This window comes from Melanerpes formicivorus, unplaced genomic scaffold, assembly GCF_026170545.1.
Source record: "Melanerpes formicivorus ecotype bairdi unplaced genomic scaffold, bMelFor1.0.p_v2 SCAF_60, whole genome shotgun sequence".
Classification (NCBI taxonomy): Eukaryota; Metazoa; Chordata; class Aves; order Piciformes; family Picidae; genus Melanerpes; species Melanerpes formicivorus.
In genome coordinates, this window is record NW_027142412.1 from 2,319,229 (window position 1) to 2,341,901 (window position 22,673).

Below are 22,673 nucleotides of genomic sequence, written 5' to 3' on the forward strand. Positions count from 1 at the left end.
CTACACTCTCTTAACACTAAAAACCCTGACAAAAAGGAACTTAAAAATCCCTACTGCTGTGGTAGTAGATTATGCAAGAGACTTTTTGCTTTGGTTTATGAAGGAGTATGTGCTTTGGAGGGCTGAGCTGTGGGGGGATCAGCTCCCCAGACAAGAGCAGCTTTTCTACAATGTTTTCATTCTGAAGTTAGTTAAGTGCAATTGGACACAGGATAAAGTGTGTGCAAGATGCCTGTTCTAACTGCACTCAGCCAAGCCTGCAAGGAAACAGAAATCAGACCTCTGTGTCCAGCATCCCAAATCTTTCAGGAGGAGAAGAAATGGCCTCAAGTTACAACAGGGGATGCTTAGGTTGGACATTTGAATAAATCTCTTCACTGGAAGGGTTCCCAACCACCAGACCAGACTCCCCAGGGAGGTGCCTGAATCTTCATCCCTGGAGGTGTTTAAAAAGACACAAGGCTGTGGTGCTGAGGGCTGTGGTTTAGCACCACCTTGATACAGTTAGAGAACGGTTGGACTCCATCTAAATAAAGATCTTCTCCAACCAAAACGATTCCATGATCCTGAGTAACTTTTTACAGTACAATTCCCAAGGAGCTGCTCTCAGACACATAAAGTACCAGGGTAGAAGAGCATGTTCAAACCCAAAATTCCACGTGGGCATGCAAAATATACCCAAAATTTAGGTATTAATGCAAACACAGCTGTAGCTATGCTGTCATTAATAAACATGGCCACAGAAACAATGTCCTCTGAGAAGGAGTGCAAGCAGAGGTTTCCTTCCTCCTAGGTGACTCTGCAGACTGAAAAGGCTTCAGAAGAAATGAACCAAGACTATTTGAGGCCCTGATGTCCCCTACACACATAAGAAAGCAGAAGAGAAAGCAAATCAGCACTTCCTCCTACAACCATTAGTCTGCTGCCCTAAATACACTTTGCCATCTAGCTTCAACAGCTGAGGGTTGGAGCCATCCTAACTCCAGGACACCATCCACAACTAAATTCTTAATAGAAGTAAAACCTAAGATCCAATTCTCTCCCCCCACCCCCACCCCACCCAGGCTTAAATCAGAACTGTAGAGGGAGGAAGGGTCTCCTGCTGATCTCATAGCACTCCATTCAGATTGGCAGAGCTGAGGTTGCTAGAAATCACAACATCCCAGTAACATTTCACACTGCACAACTTGATTCTGGCATGCTACCAGCAACCCTGAAGATATAATTAGTGCTGTGTAGCCACTGTGACTATTTCCTTGTTCTGCAGTCCTTGCAGATGGATCCCAAACAAAACATCTTCCACCTCCTCTGTTTTCCCCCTCATCTCCAGCAAGTGCTTTTTGGACTATACATGTGGTATGATAAATGGACAGATCAATTCTAAATGGACTCCTGCATTAGACTTGAGTAATTCCACCCATTTTCATACACATAGCTCCCTTGGAGAGATTATACAAGAATGCAGACACAGCAGAAGCAGGAAAAGGCAGAGCATCACAAGTCTGAGAAATTCAATGGCTAAACTTCTATTACCAGGCTCTTTTTTCCTGCTTCATAGAGTACAGAAAGGTGAAAAAAGCTAAGGCAGGTTCAGGCCTCAGAGTAGAGAGTCAGTACCTAAGTACTTCTAAAGTAGGAAGGATGTACCTGAAAAGGAGGTGAAGATTTCCAGGAAAGGCTTGAAGGGTCTACAAGCCTAAGAACTAGGTATCTATCACTCAGGCCCCCAGCTCCAACCCTGACTTTTCAGCATGACACTGCTCAGGTCATTTTATCTCAGTCCTCCTATCAAAGACACATAAGAAAGCCCCAAGTATAAAAATACTTCCCAATTACCTGTCCAAAAGGTGCTACTCAAGACGGATTTAAGGTTAGTCTAAAAGATCCTTGAAGTCCCTTCCAACCTGGAATTCTATCAACAAAAATCAGGTGTCTATGAGAAAAAAGGCATGTGAGAAACCAAACTAACCCTCATCATTAATCAGGTGCTGCTACAAAGAAGTTTCAGTTAGCCAAAGGCAGCACAAAACCCAGCTCTCAGCATATGCCCTTCTAAGCAAGGGGAAGATGCCTAGCTGCCCCAGGTACCTCAACCTCCTGTATTTAGCAGCTTCTGAAGCTAGGCACAATCTAAACAACTTCTCTTATCTATTTTTGTTTGCTTCTGTGTAGGATACCCTGGCTGCCAAGTCTCTTTAATCTACAATTTATGCTTCAAGTTGGAACATAAAAAATGTAAACACCATATATATATTTGCCAGGTTTATTAGAGCCTCAGCTTAGAGAGCTTCATTCAAGTAAGTAGCTATTCTGAAGCCACCAGAGACTCATACTAAGGACTATGCACAGGAGTAAAAATCTGCATAAGAAAGTCCTTAGTTCACAGTCCAAGAATTTAAACTGTAGTTAAAGGTGTCATGGGAATTACAGCACCATTTTAATTAAATGCTATAAGATCTTGCAGACAGATTCAAGATTAGCACCATCTGTTTTGGTTTCAGTGTTTCATTTCACTACATCATCCTCACACAGCAACAAAATATCATTTCACACTCTGCTCCAGCCATTTAAATACCAGAAAGAATTTATGTCATCTCCATACACTTCACTAGGAAGGAAGGAAGGACAAAAGGACAGAGACTGGAGGACTGGAAACTGCTCTGTAAGAACGCCTGCTTACGGGGGAGACAAACACAGGCTGACAAGAACTCTTGTCCCTCACTCCCACTCACATCAAATATTTACTAACATCTGCCTAAGTCCCCATCAGGTGAAGTGAAAGAAGAGAGGCAAGAAACACATCAAGGAAAAGAAGAAACTGCTTCATCAAAAAGAAATGTTAAAAGGTTTTAAAATCATTTTCTTCCTAGCTGTGCTTTAGTTCTGCAGTCTAGGAAAGATTCCTCTGTGGATAGCACAGCTTACCATGGTAAGGCTGAGGTAGCACAAGCACTTGTACACAGACAGTCTCTCATCTTCTGCTCCCGGGTCTGTATCGCTCTTGCTTTAACAAAGCCAACAAAACTATCTCAGCTCTGTGTAGTGGCCTGAAATCAGATCACTTCCTAAACACCACATTAACACTCCCCTCTTGATCCTACCCAATTGAAAACAGCAGGGAATGGTTTGTGTTCTCTTCCCCCGGGGCTTATCCCCTCTGCCCCTCAGAGAGGGAGGCAGCATAGGGCAGCCACCGGAGGCCTTGGCCTGCACCCACCCAGCCGTGGCTCAGCTTCAGCAGGACCCTTCTGCTGGGCCAAGCTACTGGCAGAAAAGGTGGCAAGAGCTCTGCAAACTTCTTTATACTCTGAACTCAAGAATGGGAAAAACAATGCATTAGAAAGAAAACCTAATTTTGAGAGGAGCCTTACATGGCCAACAGCAGACCTGTGCTGAACAATCAGCTGAGCTTCCTTCCTCTTAATATGCAACCAATCACCAGTTGAATGGCATATTTGACTTTAATCCTTGTCCTCTACAAGCACAGAGTCAAGTGGCTGGACAGAAAGGATAAAGGACAGCCATCAACAATCTTTGAAAACTGAAGGATGTGAAAGCTGACCCTGGTTTGTTGCCATCTGCTCCTGAAAACAGGAAGAACCTGAGCACACAGCTGCACGCAGCACGTGCGGCCAGAAGGGCTTTGAGCTGGATAAATCTCTTCATACCATGCTGCCCTCTTCCTTCATACCCCCTGGAACAGATTATCTAAATGCTACTACTTCAGAGCTGTTTCTGACAAGCAACAGTGTCAGGGCATTTCTATGTCAACTTTTATCTTTGCCAAGGCTCAGTGAAGGATTTAACCGTAACCAAAATCCTATTATCAGATATCTTCCTGATGAACTGCTGCACCTGGGGGCATCTGAGATACTACAGCATAGATTTGAGGAGCAGAAACCCCAAGATACTTCTAAAACAAAAGAGCCCACATACCATCATTAACCCCCACACACTAATAGCATGAGCTGCTAGGCCTAAGCAGGAACCAGCCGTGACAGAACTGAGGTGGTCTTCCCCCTCTCTCTCCCAGATGTAGGTGGGATTCTGCCCTTGTGGGAGGAGGTAGCATGAAATAGATTGTTTCAAAGAGGAAAAAAGTCAGACCAGTCTCCATCTGAGCTGGCAACCGAGTACCAGCTTTCCTCATGGAAAATATAAAAGAGCTCCAAAATGAATGTTTGGATTTCAACAGTTTTGGCAGATGTAGAAACTCCCAACAAGTTTTGAGTGGCAGGCATGAAACAAGGAGCAATCTGACAAAAGTGTCTGATAAAAGGTTACCCAAGAAGGTCATGGATGCCCCCTCCCTGGAGGTGTTCAAGGGCAGGCTGGATGAGGCTTTGAGCAACCTGGGTGAGTGGGAGGTGTCCCTGCTCATGGCAGGAGGTTGGAACTAGATGATCTTCAAGGTCCCTTCCAACCCAAACCATTCTATGAGTTTATGAATTTGTTCTGATTCCGTAAAGCTGTTTCCATGCCATGTTCTTCAGACAGATACCATCAATAAAACAGTAATGGTTATTCAGAATCAACTCCATGAGCTGTTAAAAACCCCCACAATCATAGAACAACAAAAGAAGGATTTTTGAGGAAAGACTCTGAATTACATCAGTACCTTTCACCTTCAGGGCATGGTTTTGGTTAGCAAATCTCCAGCTCCTTAACTGACTCAGAAAAGCTCCATTCCAAAGTGGAACCTGGGTCATCAGTTCTCATCCACCAGAGAGGCTGGAACCAAGTTCATCAAGCAGAGCTGTAGAAGGACAGTGTGATAAGCATGGCTGGGAGCCAAAGGGTTGAGATTTAGCCACTACTTGAAGAGATGCTTTCAAGTCAAAAAGATTCAAGAGAAAAACATAAGGAAACTGGAAGATGGCAGTGACAGCACATGGCTGCATCTCAGGGGCAAGCACCTCCACACTGGTGCTGGACTGAGACACAAAACGGGAAGTTGTCCTGATAGAATCCCACTGCCACATGTGAGAAAGGGAAAATGGAAAGGCCAGCTTGAACAACTGAACAGGTAGTGGACAGGTAGCAATCTAGGTTCAGAAGACCTCCCCAGGTCCCTGGAGAACACATCACCTTAGAAAGCCAAAGCAGGTGGAAGCCTTTCAAAACGAGACATGTGGGGTTTTGATCTGAGGCAGTTTTACAGGAAAGAGAAGAAGTGGAGTGAAGTTCACCCATATCAGAACCAAATGTATAATGCCTGAAGGCAAAATGCCATCTCCAAGACAAAAACCAGAAGCTACTGAAGACATTCTTTTCATTGCAGCAAACCCTAGGCTTCGGTAGTGACCTCCCTTGTGGGTCAGCTTACAGACACTGTTTTACAGAGCAGACTCAAAGGTGCCTCTGAGCTCAGTAACACTTCAGCCAGCTTCTTTTAAAAACAGAATACACTACCCTGTAACTTATTCTGAGGAGCTGGTTAGGAAGGGACAGTGAAATGCAAACTACCACTGCACACTTCAGGTAGCACACAACAGCAAGCAAAGTGGCATCTCGCTAGCCAAGGAATCCCTTCCTTACTCTGAGACAGTGTTTCCAAGTTTCCAAATTTCCAAGAGCCCTTCAAAAAGGGAATCAGAGCTCAGTGAATACCCAGAGTAGGAGCAGATCCACAAGTAAATGCAGGAATCTTCTCTCTTGCTCCAACTGTAGTTTTTTTTTAAGCTGAAGGAGGAAGGAAATGTCAAACATCAGAGTCATACAATGGACTATCAGATGTTTCCCAAACCAAGTAATCTGACATATGGGGGGGTGAGGGGCTGGAGGAAGCAACAAGCTGAGCAGAGTAAACTTTGGCACAGTGAGTTAGAGAATGCAGCTCCTTTTCTTCCCTTAACAAAAACCTGCATTTGAGAACTGAATACTAGAACATTTTTGTACAGCACATCTAAGCAGAACTGCTCACTGAATATTAACAACAGCTTGGGCAGCCCTTTTACACATGCCCATCGCTGACCTGCAAAGCAAACCCTGCTGCCTGCCCAAATGTGCCCTGGCCCAGCCACCTGGCGCTGGGCTGGGAAGGTGGGAGCAGTGCAGAAATACTCCAATACTGCATCCAGTTCTGGTGTCCCCAGCGTAAGGAGGACACACAGCTACTGGAGTGAACCCAGAGCAGGGGCACAAAGATGATCCATGGACTGCAAACCCTTCTCCTGTGAGGACAGGCAGAGGGAGATGGGGTTGTTCACAGGATCACAGGATGCAGGGGTTAGAAGGGACTTCTGGAGATCTTCAAGTCCAACCCCCCTGCCGGATCAGGACCATAGAATCCAGTGCAGGTTGCACAGAAATGCATCCAGACAGGTCACAGCCTGGAGAAGAGAAGACTCTGGGGAGACCTTAGAGCTGCCTCCCAATACCTGGAAGGATCCTACAGGAAGGTCAGAGAAGGGCTTTTCATAAGGGTGTCTAGTGATAGGACAAAGGGGAATGATTTGAAGCTGAGGGAGAGCAGGGTTAGACTGGACCTTAGGAAGAAGTTCTTCAGTACAAGGGTGGTGTGGCTCTGGAACAGGAACACACAGAGAGGTTGTGGATGCCCCCTCCCTGGATGGAGGTGTTAAAGACCAGGCTGGATGAGGCCTTGAGCAACCAAACCTAGTAGGGAGGCACCCCTGGCCATGGCAGGGAGGTTGGAGTAGATGATCTCTAAGGTCCCTTCCAAGCTAAGCCATTCTATAATATACAAGCAGATAGCCCCGGTTCTCAACATCAAACCTGTCTTGAGCAATGACATCAAGTAAAGCTCAGATTGTTACAGTTTGCCAAGATCCCTGAGCCCTCTGAAAACACCACCTCAAGAATCTCCCTTAATATAGAAAGGAGTAAATAAATCCACTACAGGACTGGACCTGTAGCTTCATTTTGCCAGCTTTCTTACGGTCATTCTTGCAAAGCCAAGAATCCAGCAACTCTTGCCAGAAGGAAATTCATGGAGAGCTCAACTCTGAATTGTATTAACATACACATGCAAATCAAACAGCCAGAAACACCGAGTTAAACCTGAAACCAGTGAATTCTGAGTAACTGAAGCAATTAACCTCTTCTGTCAGCACAGGAGCTATCGTTTTACAAAACTACTTGAGACGGTCACAAGATGTTCCTGGGATGGATTTGGGAACTCTGAGAGCTGCCCTCCAATTCAGTAACACTGCACCCATAGATGAGCTGAGATTCATAAAACACCTGATGCTAAAAGACTGCAGATACACTTGATTAGATCTGAAAGCTTCCCAGCAAGCCAAAGACTCAAAGACAAAGAGTCATGGATCCATATGGCAACAAACCAAAACTCCTGGAAACTTAGGTCTTGAAACTGTTAGTTCTGAACACATCATTAACAAGACCCTGAAGGTTGCCAATGCCTGGTCAGGAGGTACAAAAGAATTTTCCCCTGAATTGTGTTTCCAGTCCTCTGTTCTCACAAAACCCTGTATTTTATGGGTAAAATGTTGTATTTTACAGGCAAAGACGGAGCCATAAGAATAGGCAACAAAGCACTGACAAGGCACTTGGAGCCCTCTTGGAGCTAAAGATGAATTAATAAAGTTTTACTGAGCAAGCTTTAAGTTTCCTTCTCTCAGACATGGATTGTGGTCACACAGCCCCTTTGATCTCAATTCAGCCCATGCCTTTGCAGGTCAGTTGCCCAATTCAAGTTCACACGTGAGCTTACGAATCCTACTGGGTCACCAGGGCATGGAATGGGAATGAAGGGGTATGGAGGGGGGAAAAGGGAGAAAGAAATCCACACCTTGTGCTCTGTAATTAATAATTGTCTTTTCATAAAGAAGAATGAGCACTACACTGTAACACTGGCTGACTAAAGGGAGCAGAGACATGACACAGAAATAAGTGTGTTAGATCTCAGACTGAAAATCAATTTCAGAGGGCTGCTGATTTTGCTCCGTTGTGCTAAGCTGCTGGCTGTGGATGTTTGAGCTCATCTGTGTCAGTCACATAAATGTAAATATTGCCTAGGGGCACATTATACAACAGCAACACACAGTAACATTTCCTGCCTCAGAGAAACAAAGAGAGAACACCACCGAAAGCTCAAGTCATCACTTCCATACGCACTGCTGCCACTCTGCTCAGGGAAGTGAATCCAGCCACACACGACTCGGTGAGAAAGAACACTTCTTAAGCAGGCTGAGGCAAGGAGTGAGAGTCAGGCTTTATCAAAATTAATCCAAATTCCCAGAACAAGCCAAAGGAAAGAACCCTTAAACCTTTTGTCTGAGAGACACTGGAAAACAGGCATCATCTTACTAAGCAGAATGCTAAGAACCCTCCTGATCTGAAAAGCTCTGAGTGTACGGTATCAAAGTGGTTCCTGTTCAAACGTCGTTATCACTTCAGAGTACAGCCATCAGAGCAAGGCAAGGCTGCAGAGCTGGCTGGAGCCACAGCAGGGAGTGAGGCAGGCTGTCATTCCCAGCATCGCAGCCCTGTTATCCCTGTGCTATGCACTTCACAACCCTGTGCAGGGGGAACCTAACACGAGGGGGTACTTGTATTTTGAAATCTGCTAGAGCAGAGTATTTTTATTAGCTGGTTTCTCTTTGAAACTACAGGCTGGTGGTGGGGAACTCAGGGGAGAGGATCTATTTTTAAACCAGTACTTAGAGCTTCAAAGGAAAGCAGTATAAAAGTTTGGCCTGAGGAAGAGGGATGCCCCCGTGTAAATACAAGCTCCATAGAAACAAATCTGCATTTATTTGGGATCCTCTCTTGGAAACACTTGTGCACTTTAAAACTGGCAAGTTAATGCTAGAATGAGCACAATTCTAGTCAGAGCACAGCTTTTTTTTCATGTTGGTGCCATATTAACACAAATAAGTCACAAATCCTGCTGTGCTGGACTCTGCACACAAAGAAGTGCACTCAACTCACCCAGGAAACAGCAACTGAATACACACAGACCTGGAAGAATCTACACCTACACTTAGCAGCCTTAAAAGCAGGAGTCTGACAAGACCCACCACCTATTCAGTGCTGTTAAGTCATCTGTAGGATCCCCCAGACCAGTTTAGGAAAAGGGTTTGTAGGACAGCAGTGTAGTAAGTCTGTGGGCATCAACTGGAGACCTTCCCCAAATACAAAGGAGCAAGCAGAAAGAAAGGAGAAAAAAAGAGGAAAAAATCCATTTGATGTTACTGGTGTGTACTGGAGTCAGGAGACAGAACTGTAAGCAAAGTGCAAAGGAGGAGTAGGGCTCAGGAAGTGTAAGCACTGTGAGGAGATGCAACAGCAAGGGAAGACAATGAAAGATGCAGGAAGGTGCAGTGTGGTCCCAGGCACGGGATGAGGGAGAATGTTTGTAGCAGCATTCTTGCTACAAGCAGGGATGGTGTAGTCAAACCCCACTGACAGATACTGGATTCTCCTAGAACTGAAGGATGTAACAATTAAGAGCAGGAGGGGGAAGTGGTGTAATTCCACAAAGGAAAGTGGAGACAGCAAGTTAAGCTTTCTCATCCAGCACAGAAAAAGCTTCACGCGAGAGGTGTGACGTTCAACTCATTACAAAGCAGAACATCCCATTAACATTGAGTTTTCTCTTTTAAAAGGGCATCTGCACACCCCCCTTACAGCCCTCTACCAAGGCACAAACTTCTTGAAAACATGGAGACTAAAGGAAAATGAAAGTCCCTAAAAATCCCTTCTTCATCTAATGACCTAAGTTAACCAAATTAACACATCCAGCAGACACCTTCCATATCCACCACTTCTTTTTGTCCCCACTGAAGTTCAAAATTTCCATTTGTTCAGGTTTTCAAACTAATTGCATTGTCAAGGAGGGAAATGATAGAAGAAAGGTCAGTGCATAGGATTAAGGAGTTCCTTCTTTGCTCTCCTTCAGCTGAGGAAGTGCTCCCAGAAGCAGAAGGGGGAAAAGGAAAACAAACTAATAATCAAGATCAAATGAGTCTGGATGCACTCCTGTGTGACCTGTCCTGCTCTGGCAGGGGGCTTGGACTTGATGATCTTCAGAGGTCCCTTCCAACCCCTAAGATCCTGTGAGAACTGGGGTTCTGATGGCAGTACTGCAGTAACTCTGTAGAAAAATCCAGAAATCTGTATTTTCAGACAGCACTACAGCAAGTGAAAATGATGACATTTAAGATGCAGCTACCTGGGATTACTGTTTTAATACAGCAGCCTAATACTTGTGCTATTTGTGTATCCTTTACTCAGGCTGATGTTCCCAACAGCCACGCCACCAAAGGGCTCACACTGTCACCCAAATCAGAACACTGACACTGCAGAGGGATTCCCAGCCCCAGCAGATGTCACATTCAGGAGACAATCAGGACTTCACTTCAGTATTTCTCAGTAGCTAGCTTGAGACTCTTCAGCAGGCTTTGTCCTGATCAGATGTCACCCCTGCAAGCCCCAAGTTTTTCTGCGGTGTTCAGAGAAGGTTCATTACCCAGCAGAGAGTCATCAACCCACTCCTGAAGCAGTGCAAGCTGAGTGAATGTCTCTCCATCCCTAACTTCTTGCAAATCTTGAGCCCTTGCTCTTCAAACTCACACCCTATAGATACCATTAAACTGTCCAAGACTCTGACAGGACATCATAAAAACCTGCTGCTGGAGGGATTTAAAACCTGAAAGCATCTTTTATTAGCAGGAAGTGAGCAAGCTCTCTAATGTCACTTTTCTTCTGCTATCTTGTTACCTAATAACATTCAGGATAAAGATAAGTAAAGAGTCAAATACTTTTGGAGAGTTTGAGAGGTTAATTACACTTCTTAAGTGTACCCACATGCAAACTGACACCTACACAAAAGTGAAGCAAGCAAGGCATGTTGCACGTAGTGATCTAACATCCTGCATGCCAAAGCACCTGCCGACTGCTTGGAGCACTGCATTTATGAGACTACAACAAGCAAGAACAACTACTGGTTCATTTACTACTACTTAAGGATTTGGTTGGGCAATCAACCATTTACTACAAAGTCCTTAACTGATAATTATGCACCACCAGAGAGCACCTCATCGGCAGCCTCTGCATTCTTCACTTTGTGGTGCCATCAGAAACCCGTAAGGGGAAAACTCAAAATGCCACCTTGGATTTCCTTGGCTCCTTTCAGTTTCCTACAAACCACAACAAAACTCACTGAGGGAAAGCAACAACTTCTGTTCCTGTTTGGGAACCGAAAAAAATCAACAGCAGCACCGACCTTTACAGTTTGTACACTTGCCTTTGCATATTAAGTGGAACACAGAGACAATCCCTGCTCCTCAGACCCTCCTGGCAGCAGTTTCTGCAAGAACACACTGAAAGGAGCAGTCACGACATCTCCCATACCAGCTGCTATGAAGCCCTCTATAAATAGGCCTCACTTTCCAAGAACACAATCACGTTTTTTTCCAGGCTGAAGACTCCTACAGTATCTAATCTTTCACTTCATAAAAGCTACTCCAAGTTTCAGGTCACTCCTGACACCCTTTGCTGTACTCCTTTTCCACCTCCAGCACACAAAGTGTTATGCAACTTCACCCCAGCTTTCAGAGACTGACTTATCCCTGTGGGTCCACCACTACCAGTTGAGGAGACCTCTCCATGCTTCACCCAAGCCCTCACTGTCATATGATTAACCCTTAGTCACAGGAAAAGTCAAATTAATTTCAGTAAGGCTACTTTTATGGCTAAGGATTATTCACAGGAAGACTCTTTGCCAGCAGGGTCTGAAGCTTTAACATAAAGTGTATTACCTCAGAACATTTTGTCTCTAAATAGTTATTAGACAACTCTTAATTAGTACTTAAATAAACTGGCCCTTAACAATTGCTTAGTAAATGCTGGTTTGATAAACAGGCATTCCTTTGCAGAAGCAGCAGCAGATATTTTGACTGCTGCAGAGAGAGTTAGGATAAACAGAATTCCTCTACTGCTGTGCTAGAAACAGTGATTCTGAACAGCAAGGGTGTTCCTAGTGACCAAGCCTATCAGTGCATGCCACTATGAACAAGCTTCTACCTGACCTGTATCCTGATGACAAATAAGCAAACTGCCCCTTGCATCACTTTACTAAGAAGTGCTTTACATTTAGAGCAGAATTCAGAGTTCTTTGTGTGGGTTGTCTGTGAGGTTTTTCTGCCTGAGAGAGCACACAACCATTATTAACCCATTTTCTAGAGCAGCACTGGATCTCTGCTTCAGTATAGAGAAATGCCCAGTAGGGACAAGAGCCCTTCATGTCACCAAGACCCGAGGGACACCTCCTGAAACCCAGCTATGCAAGCCTGAGATCACACTCAGCATCGGGACATTCAGAGTTTAAAACCTTCAGTTAAGACTGTACCTTCCCCTCAGGTGAACTATTCTGAGCTCTGTACTTTCTGGACCTCTCTGGTGAAAAAAAGAACCAATTATGAAAAAGCTTTTAGAAAAGCTTTTGTGTAAGAAGATCCAGGGAAAAAAAAAGTGGTACCCAACCTCTCTACAGGCTGTCTATAGCTGACAGAAAAATAAGCTAGAAATCATGAGCTGTTCAAGCCACCCAAATCCTTTACAGCAAGCAGACAGGCTCAGCAGAGAGCTCTGGCTTCCCTGGGGTGGGAAGGCAGCATTCTTCTTAAACACCACAAACGTTTGTGGGAGGAAATAGTATTTCAACCCAAATGAATGGGATCACACGAGATTAGAACTATTTCAGAACTCCAGTTCCCCAGTCAAGATAATTCCTTGTGAGTCCCACCCAAAACAAAGCTTGTGATGAAAAAAAACTGTCAACTTCTAACAGCAGAATCAGTCTCAGAAAGCTTTGTACTGCAGCTCCCTCCTAGAGAAGAGGAAAAATTCCCATGCACAGCAGGTTTAGTTTGTGCAAGGTTTTGTTCTGTTACACTGAGAAAGGAAGTGATTAGCAGAAGCCTCTCTGCTTGGGAATGCAGACTACTGTAGCTGGAGCACTTCATACATTTTGAAATGAATATGACCATTGGAGGGGAAAGGGTCAGTGGTGCTGGCCACCTATCTCCAGCATTTCCTTTCTCCCTATCTGTCACTGATACATAAATCCTAACCAATTCTAACATCCTCTAAAACAAACCATCCCAATACTTTCCAAAAAAAGTATAAAACCCTCATACCAATTTATTGCATTCTCTTTTTGGCAACCAGAGCCAGAAAACAATAAAAAAATTACAGTTTAATACACAGCACCACATTACAGGTATGGAAACCTCCCACAAAATTACAGGGCAGATTAAAGGGTTGCACATTAAGCTCATTACTATTATTAAACTCACTTGCAAAAGAATTCTGCTAAACTCATTTCAGTGATATTACACACCCACTTAAGATTTAACATCTGCCTAGCCTAGTAAGGGGGGGAGTGGGGAACCAAAAGACCAAGCCACAATAACGATGGAATAACTTCACTTGATAATTTATGCTAATTGCACACCAACACTCATTGTTACCAGGGACAGCTCTGCAGATTGCAACCACATGAAAAGTTAAGCTTCTCAAAACCAGGCTGCTCAATTCTCCATTAGTAAACAGGGGCTCCACATCTCTCTTCTGCAGAGGACGAACTATTCACCACCACCTTGCTCTTACAATCAGATCCAATTGTCTACATCATGCTCACTGCTTGATTTTTCTGACTGGGTAAGAGCAGCGCAGTCAAAACCACTGTAACAATTCCTGCATCTCCATACCCACAGCCCTGAGAGGTATTTATAAATATTAGAACACACCATCAAACAGAAGCACAGAAACAAGCTTAAAGAACAGAACAGTGCCCTAAGAAGCCAAAGAACTGCATTTATTCTCCAGGAAGAATCTCTAGCTGTGTGCTATGGCTCTTGCCCCAGATTCTTACAAGCTAGGAGCAAAATAAAACCCAAACATAGAGACATTAAAAAGAGAGGCAAAATAACAAGCAAAAGGTAAAAACAAAAACCAGAGAGCTGGATCATTTGCATTTTTAATTAGTTTTCCTACAAGGGAGCTAAAAATTCCTTTCTATTAGAAAAAGCACAACATGTGCACCCACCTCCAGTTCTGGCAGAGCTTTGATGCAAGGAGGGGGAAGCCACACTAAATCTCTCCTCATGCTAGCCCCAAAGTTGCATTATTCACTTAACTACACCACGCCACGCACTGCGGTCCCTCCTTCCCCTCAATATGATCCCTGGCAGCACTAGAAGGCTCTTGATGATCAAACAGTTCTCTCACTCACCCAGCTGTTTGCCCAGCCAGGAGGGATAATGGTCCAGCATGTGTCAGGTAAAATAAAGCCATGTCTTTCCAAGCGGCTTTGCCCTTACACAAACTGTTTTCTTAGTTTATATTTAAATGACAAACCTGTAGCTAGCCAAGGCTGACACCACAATTTCTGCCACATTAAACCACGAGTAGGAAGTTGTCAGTTCCCAGTGAGGTGGGCAGACAGCATCTATTGAAACGAGCTATCCCGCGTACTGCCTTTGCAGCCAGTTTCTCTTCAGAGAAGGAAACTGTAAGGTTGGGGCTTTTATACCTCTTGCCCCCAAGCACGATCTAAGCCAAGCAGAACCCACGCTGTAACAACAGCTGACATACGGTCACACAAGCCCAGAGCCCAAGTTCGACAGGCTATCACCCGATACGACTGCTGGCTGCTGCTGCCGAAATGACGTTTGTCACTGTGAACAGAAAGGAAAACCCTACCAGCTAGCTCGGCAGGCACAAAGCAGCAGGGCACGGAGTGCTAGGGGACGCGAGGAGACGAGCCTGTTCACCGGCGAAGATGGTCGTGCAGGCAGGGGACACAGCATCCGTCGCCTCTGCCCTCTCCTCTGGAGAGGAGCGCAGCTGAGAGCGCCAGCCACTCACTCGCAGCAAACCACGTTAAAGAGCAAAATAAACACGGGGAGCCGGGCCGGGGGAGGGGCCAGCGCAGGAGCAGCCCCACGGGCCCCGACTATAAAGCCCCTGGCAGCTGCACCCAACCGGCAAACTTGCTGCGCGGCGGAGCGCCCGGTTAAGTAGCGGCGACCGCCGCCGTTTCCCCATCCCCGGGGCACTCACCAGCGAGAAGAGGTTGGAGTGACAGTCCTCCAGGCTGGCCCCGTTCGCCACCCAGTTCGCCGCCGCAGTCATGATCCTCGGCGAGCCCGGCCGCCAGAGCGGGGCATGTCTGAGGAGCCGGGCGCAGCGTGGAGGACAGAGGCAGCGGGCACCGCTCGGTGGTGGCCGCGGGCCGGCCCCTCGCCGCGGAGCGGAGGAGGGCGGCCGGCAGGGGGCGCGCTACGGGGGGGGGGGGAGGGGGGAGGAGGGAGCACTCCTCTCTAGCCGGCCCGGCGAGCCTCAGCCCGCGCGGCCCGCTCCGGCGGCGCCTCTCGGTGCGAGCCCCTCAGCACGCAGTGCGGGTGAAAGCCTCCTCCAGTCCTGCAGGCCGCCTCAGCACCGCCGAGGCGAAGAGAAGAAGGGGGGGGGGGCCCGGGGCCTTCCTTCCGCGTCCAGGTTTGGCCCCCCCCCGGCCAGGGCACACGTTGCGGCGAAGGGCAGAGAGGTAGGAGAGAGGAGGGTCGTCTCCTCCTCCTCCTCCCGCGGCCCAGCGGCGGCCCCTGCGGGACACGGGCCGGGCGGGGCGGGGGAGGGTCCCGGCCCCGGGCAGTGTCGGCGGCGGCGGGCGGGGGGCGCTGTCTGGCGTGCCGGCGGAGGCCGTGTCCCCTCCCCTCCCCGCCCGGCCGCCCCTCGCTGCTGCCGCCGCTGGCTGTGGGTGGATGGTGTTTTCCTCCTCCTGCTGTTGCCGCTGCCGCTGCTTGCCGCCGCCTTGTTTACGCTCCGTGCGGGACTCCCGGTGTTGCGGGCGGAGGGCGGCAGCCCCGGCCCAGAGAGGGAGCACTGTCCCTGCCCGTCCTCGCCCCGCTCCGCCTGGCGCTGCCCGCCCAGCGGCCCCGCTCACCCGCTCCTCCTCACACACTCGCCTCTGCCTCTCTCCACTCTGACAGCAATGGCGGCCGCCAGCCGCAGCTCGCCTCGCCATTGGATGGCGGCGGCCCACGTGACGCGCGCCGGAGGGCGGGGGCGCCGGCGGTGGGGCACCCCCCAGCCCCTCCCTCCGTCGCAGTGGCGCCCGCCGGGCCGCTGGGGGCGCGCTGGAGCGGGCGGCGGCGGTGCCCGGGGAGGCCACGGCGGGAGCGGGCGAGCGGCGGAGGCCGAGTTGGGGTCGCGTCGCTGCCGAGGAGTGGATCCCGCCCTCCACCCCCCAAACTTTGCTCTTGTTGGTGCTGCCAGAGCAGCGGCACGGGAGCTTTCCTGCCGTCTGCGACTCGGCTCGGCCGAGGGGTCTCTCGCCGCCAGAAAACGTTACTTAAAAGAAGTTATTCGGGGCGGAGCTGCCGGCTCTGCCCGACCCCGCTCCCATCTGTTGCTCCGCACTTCACCCTCGGGACGGACATTGACAGGTCCTCCCCCGACACTTGGGGCTTGTCACTGTAGTTTCAAACCGGCTTCACAACGTACTCGCTCCGGTCTCTACATCAGGACACATCTTCCACAACGCGCCCTGCGAAAAGTCAAGTTCAGCCCCAAGATCTGCAGAGCCCGTGAGCCGCAGCTGCGCTGGAGTCCAAAGCAGCCATAGGCTCCTGCCACCGGGAACAGCTTTAAGCACAGCGAATAGTTACTGCCCTGTCAAATCTATTGGAAAATACTGGAATTAATCAAATGGAATTAGTTCTCGTAACAGTCCTGCTCCGGAGAAGAAGACCGGATTGACACAGATAACAGATATTTTTTAAACTTTGTTTAAAATATGTAATTTGTAGCCTATTACTTTGTCACTGTTTTTAATGCCCCTTTGATTCTAAGCAGCAGGAGAGGATCTGCTCAGAGAGATTACAGCTCCCCTACCTGAGCTCCTCACTGCCAGCAGTGTTCCACAGGTGACAGAAAGCAAACATTGCTGCTCAAAAGGTGAAGATTATTTAGCAGTTCTGCTGTAAGACAAATACAGCAATTCAGTACAGAAATGTCACACCTTTTCACTGGCCTGATTCAGTGGAAAAAGTTCTCACTCTGCTCGGTGGCAGCTTTCCTTATCGGGATTTTAATCTGATTTTTTTGCAATTTACTCTTCTCAGTACCAAATGAAGATTAGCATCTGCTCTAATGACTGAATGGGGTTTGTTTGGACTTACCTCAGAGTGCCAAATCTAACGTCAAACGAGCAGCACAGCCATTTACCTCAATTACGTACACGGGGAGGTTGAATTCAGGCCAGAAACATGTTTCCACCAGGACCAGGCTTCTTACTACGTCTGTTCTTCATCTGACACATCCAACCCACCGTGCCCTGTTCCCACCGCTGTCACCCTGAACGGCAATTCTGCCTTGCAAAGACTGGGCTTCTAACACTCAGAAGAAAAATGCTTTCCAACACAGATAAACTATTCAGTTCAATTACAACTGCAGGGTTTAGCTTTGTTTTGGTTTTGTTTTTACATGTTAGTCAGCCAAAGAAAGCCTGGACTCACCCTAGGGAGAAACTTTTGTCCTCCTTCAGTTCATCAAGGAGGACCAAAGCAGCACAAAGATGCTATAGAAGCCCCAAATTCTTGAGAAGCAGAGCTGACAAAGTACCCAAACTGTCATAGTCTACAAATTGCACACTGCAGCCTGGCAATCCAGAATCAGGGCAGCACTTTGGACCATCCAGGACCCCTTTAGGACCCCTTCCTTTTATCAATCAGTCTTATAAACACCGGTAAAGATGTCAAGCAACGTGTATTAACCAACCAAAAAACACATCCCTCCACATTAAAATAGTACAGTTCTCTGTAAAGACACTGCACCATCCCTGAATAACACCTAGGGTACAAGAAACCCCTTGAGGAAGTATTCATTCTGTTGCTGGAATAAAAGAACATCCCTTATCATCAAAAATGTGATTTTTGTATTATAGAAATATTTTGAAGCTGAGAAACACATAATTGCTTAGCCCAAGGAAGCTAACAATACTGTGCAGAATTCATCTTCCTTCCATATGCTGCTTCCCCTCCAAATGGTATTTCCAGTTGTCAGCATTCCTCTCCTGGATCTTCCAAGTCACGATGACTTATTATGCTGGATTTTCTCATGAAAATGTGGGGTCTAACACATGATTCAGATCCATTTTCATGGGCAGAAATGTTAATACACTCATACTATGGCCATTGCTCAGGATTCTTATAAACACTATTATCTACTCCTTAAATTGATGAATCTTTCAGGCTAATTAATTAAACCACCTGTAGTAGGTCAGTGTTCTGAAGCTGAAGGGTTGCTGCTAGCTTTAGTCAAAAGGTTGCTAGTCAAATGTTTTGACCATGTCCCCATGTGTCAAAGTTCATTTTGGTTTTGAACTGCATACAGACAGCATCTCCTTGGGTTGTTTGCCAGTCACTTGGGCTTACATTGTGTGCAGTGATCACAGGGCAGAGAAATCATTACAGTCTAATCACTCGCTTCACAGCCCCAAACTAGCAAAGTTCCCTTGCTGTCTTCTGACAATAGCGTGACTGAGAGCAGAAGTTGTTCGCCTCACAGATATCGTATACAAGCGACACTTGCTCATGTGTAATTATCCTAGATGGTATGTGGTGGAACATGTTTCCCAGCTCTGGGTACTCAGGTTTTATTCCCTGGTTTTATTCCCTGGTTTTTTGGTTTGTTTTGTTGTTTTTTATTGTTCACTTCTTTTTTAAAGACCAATCAATGAACACAAGCAATAACACCGGGGCCTCTGCTTCAACGAAACAGCAGCAAGACACAGGAACCTCTCGCTGCATTTCCCTGGTGTATGAACGTGCAAGCTGCAATTGCAACACCCAGAAGCAGAGAGGAGTTTCCAGGCTCCTGGAGATCAGCTGGGTGACGCTTAGCCTTCACCCTACAGAGCTGAGAAGCACTCCATGCAGGAGCCAGGTACCTGCCCTCACAAAATCAGTCCTAACTTATTTTATTTCTAGACCAACTTACCCAGAGCTCACAGTGATGATCAAACCTGTTCTGCCGGGGGGATGGCTCAGCAGTTCCGTAGACTTTGTTTCCACCAGCAGGTGTTGCTTATGCTTCAAACTAAAGATGGAGGAAGAAACAAAGATGTCAGGAGGCTGAAGGAAAGCCAGAATGTCAAACAGTTGCTTGGGTTTACTTTGTATTAACATACAACCACTCTGCTGTACTTTCAAGTACCTCCAACTGAAGGAAAGATTATTTACATGAGGAACACAACTGACTTAAGTGCTCGTTTCAGACAGGGCTCCTCCAGTCTGGGTTAAGAGAGTTTGGCCTTTCCTACACCAGCAGCAGAACTGGAGTTCAGCCAAGTTTTTTCTGTGTCAAAAAGAAGTAGTGTTTGATGTTTCATATCAAAGACAACTCATTTCTAGGTAGAAAGTGGTTTTCCACGTGTTTGAGTTAGACACAATGGTTATTCACTAGCACAAATTCCAGCTCTGGCAGCGTAAGGAATAATTGTCTTGTGTCCAATTTACTCAAGTGTCATTTTTATTGTTTATTCTAACTTTTCCTCTTCAGCTGCCTGCAATCCCAGTGATGGAAAGGACAGGAGGGGGAAAATGATAGGAGACCCAAATCATGAACTTCATGCAAGCAAATAGTCTTTAATTATTCTGCACATCAAAAAAAGCAACAAAGAAATTTTGTTTCCCCTTTGCTGTTGAGTTGCACTTAAATACATTCTCCTCAGGTTATTAATTTCATCAATGCTTACTAAAACTCAAAGAATTTTGGAAGTGCTTTCTCCCTGGTTTCTGTTGTTTGCTATTGTATGTTCTGGCACGGTACAGGACAGCCTTATTTCAGGTATGTTTCCAGGGGTGTCATTGTCTGCTTTTCACAAGGTTGCATTAATTCAGCCAATAATTTTACCTTTTTTTTGTTGTTGTACAAGTGTTTGTAAATAAAAACTCATGATGCTTTTGGGTTTAAACCAAAAGCCTTTGCTTCCATAAACTGAAGACTCGAAAGTGGGGGGAAAAAACAAAACCCCAACCGGCAAGTAAAACTAAACCAAAGCCCCAACTGAAACCGACCCAACTCTTTCCCTGGCATAAAGAAATGAACACCATTTAATTTTATCATCAAAAACAATGAAAAGAAAAATCCACGCATTAAGCAATCCTAAGTAGATTTGTGTGTGTGTGTGGTTGTTTTCTTGAAGCACTGATAATCTACAGATTGTCATGTTCATTTTATGAAGACACAGGGATGGCTGCATGAGTATGTTTATTCATTCCTAGGAAAGGTAAAAATGCCTGAATTTTAAACCAAGATATCGCTCTTCTGAAGGGATGGCCACTTCTGTCTAAGAAGAAAGTGAATAGCTAAGCAAAACTTTTGTTCATGAGACTGATGGTTTAAGTCCTGCTAGTGATTAGAGTGTGGGCTGTGAATCAGTTGTCCTTGCTTGATAGTATCAATAGATAGTGCAAGACAGACCTGTGCAGTCTGCTTACAACCATCCCTATCCGGAGCAATAGCTACAGAAACTATGCATTTTTTTGTCAAAATCAATCAGATGGAGTATTGCATAGTGCACAAAAGCAAGTCAAACACAGCCCATAGGACTCCAAACCTTCCCAGCTGAGATTTTTACACTGCTACCATTCATCAGTGCTTCACCACTGTCCTCTGATAATCAGCAGCAGCCGGGACAGTCTGCTGGGACCTCTTAGAGTTTCTGTTTCTTTTCCTCTTCCAGGATGAAGAAAAGACCAAATGTAGGGCTACTGCCAGATGTGATGCTGGACCCCACAGTAGTTATACTGCAGGGATTTTGCAAATGCCTTTCACAAATAAATAGGTTCTGTTGACTAAATCTGCTGATATCCCTGGGATCCACTTACACGAACAAGCTTCTCACAAGGCACAACTGTTTCAAGGTCAGAACTGGGGCGGGGTTCAGAAAATCACACCCGTGACAGAGGTCAGTGCAACATCCCTCTTGAGAGTTATACATGGGAAAATTCCCTGATAATTATTTTCTTTTCTCAGGTGAACACTCTACTAGGAACAGTTTGAGGAAAGATTAATGACCTGGAAAGCCAATTTTGGGAGGTTTTCCCACCTACAAGATAACGTTGAAAGAAATCTGCAAACTGTTGTAGAGGAGTTAGATTAACTGAAGGTCATATCATTAGGAAAGAGAAAAGAGTTAAAGTTCAAGATAATAAGTGAGTCATAATGACAAGAATGAGACATTTAAGCTTACTCTGGTGAAGCAGACATGAAGCTGTACATGGAGTTAAAAGAAAGCACTCCTGTATTTTTATCAAAAAACAGAGCAATTATCTTAGCAGCTCCTTGCTCTCTGGATTGTGAAAGGTAGGAGAGAGGCAGGAGAGGAAGCAGTGGAGGGCAAGAGGAGTCTAGACAAGGTTTCTTACTGTCTAGAAAGAGGAAAGGTCATCTCTTGCTATTATGGATGAAGTAGCAGCAGGAACTGAGAGTGGTGAAGAGTGGGATGAACAGGGGAAGAAAGGAAGGCATCAAAGGTGCCTGACTAGTTATAAAGAGCCATACTAGTGGCATGGTGCCTTACTAGTGATGAGAGTGTTATGGAGTCAGGAAAGAAGGACAGCTCCATTTGGCCATGTGAAGTTCAAAATGCCAGTAAGCAATTTGAGAATAGACAAGGAGAGTGTCTAGAAATGTGGCTTTGGGTGGAAGGATAAAAGCAGCTCAGGAGCAGAGAAGTAGATTGATTTCTTGCCTACATCATGGTGATATTTAGATGACATTTCAGGTAGAACTGGAAGGGAGGAGGCAAACAGCAAAATGCAAACCGTTACTTTCAAGAAGATGTAATGCTAAAAATAAAAGTTGTTGAAAAGAGTCATAGGTAAGATTAAACCCCAGGCCTTTAGGCAGTCCCAGATATGATGTCCCATTTGACAGTCAAAATGCTATCACTGTGGTGGCAAGTTTTCACTTGCTGATTTCAGACAGGAATGAGAATGCTCTGTGTGTGTCACAGGGGCCTTGCAGAGCTGCAGGTGTCAGTGGTCTGAGTTTCGGTGCAGAGTGAAGCGGCCAGTGAGGTCTTACAAAGGCAGCCACCAAAGGAAGACAAAGGAATGTGTTTATTTTCGCTCAGGATGAGGAGCAGTTTTGTGCACCAGCATGCCCTGTTGGTTTCTGTGAGACACGACTGTAAATTCTCATTTAAATATTCGGTAGAGCCAAAGCAAATGAGCTCCTTGGAAAAACAGAGAGAAGCAAATGACAACTGAAACTCTTCAGGAATAAAAGGGGAGCGTGATTTAGTCAGAGCAAAATGGCAAATGCTTTTTAATTGTAAATGATTTTTGCACTCAAAAGAGAATTGTGATGTTGGCTAGATACCTTGCATTATGAATAAACATACCTGAGTTTCTAAAGGATTTAATAATCAAACATGAAGCTCCTGCTAGCCCTCCAGGCAGAGGATGGGCCTGTTGGGTCATGGTTTCATACCATCAAAGAGATAGATTTCATCTTTCAGATGTTGTTGTGCTCGCTTGGTAAGAATTCAGCTTATTAAAAGGTGTTAAATAAGATACAGGATAAAAATACTACAAGAGGGAGAAAAAAAAAAAAAGAAAAAGAAAATATTTGAAGCTAAAAGGCAAAGCAAATATGGAAATAACATTTGGCAA

At 46.0% G+C, this 22,673-nt stretch overlaps 1 protein-coding gene across 1 annotated transcript in view; it reads right to left on the minus strand.

Annotated features, from left to right (window-relative positions):
• The window catches only part of MED13L (mediator complex subunit 13L), a 202,749-nt gene extending 186,747 nt beyond the window's left edge, over window positions 1-16,002 (minus strand). The window contains exon 1 of the mRNA XM_068161794.1: window positions 15,055-16,002. Coding sequence (XP_068017895.1) covers window positions 15,055-15,126 — 72 coding nt within the window. The 5' untranslated portion in view covers window positions 15,127-16,002. The remainder of the gene's footprint in view (window positions 1-15,054) is intronic.
• Window positions 16,003-22,673: the final 6,671 nt, after the last annotated feature.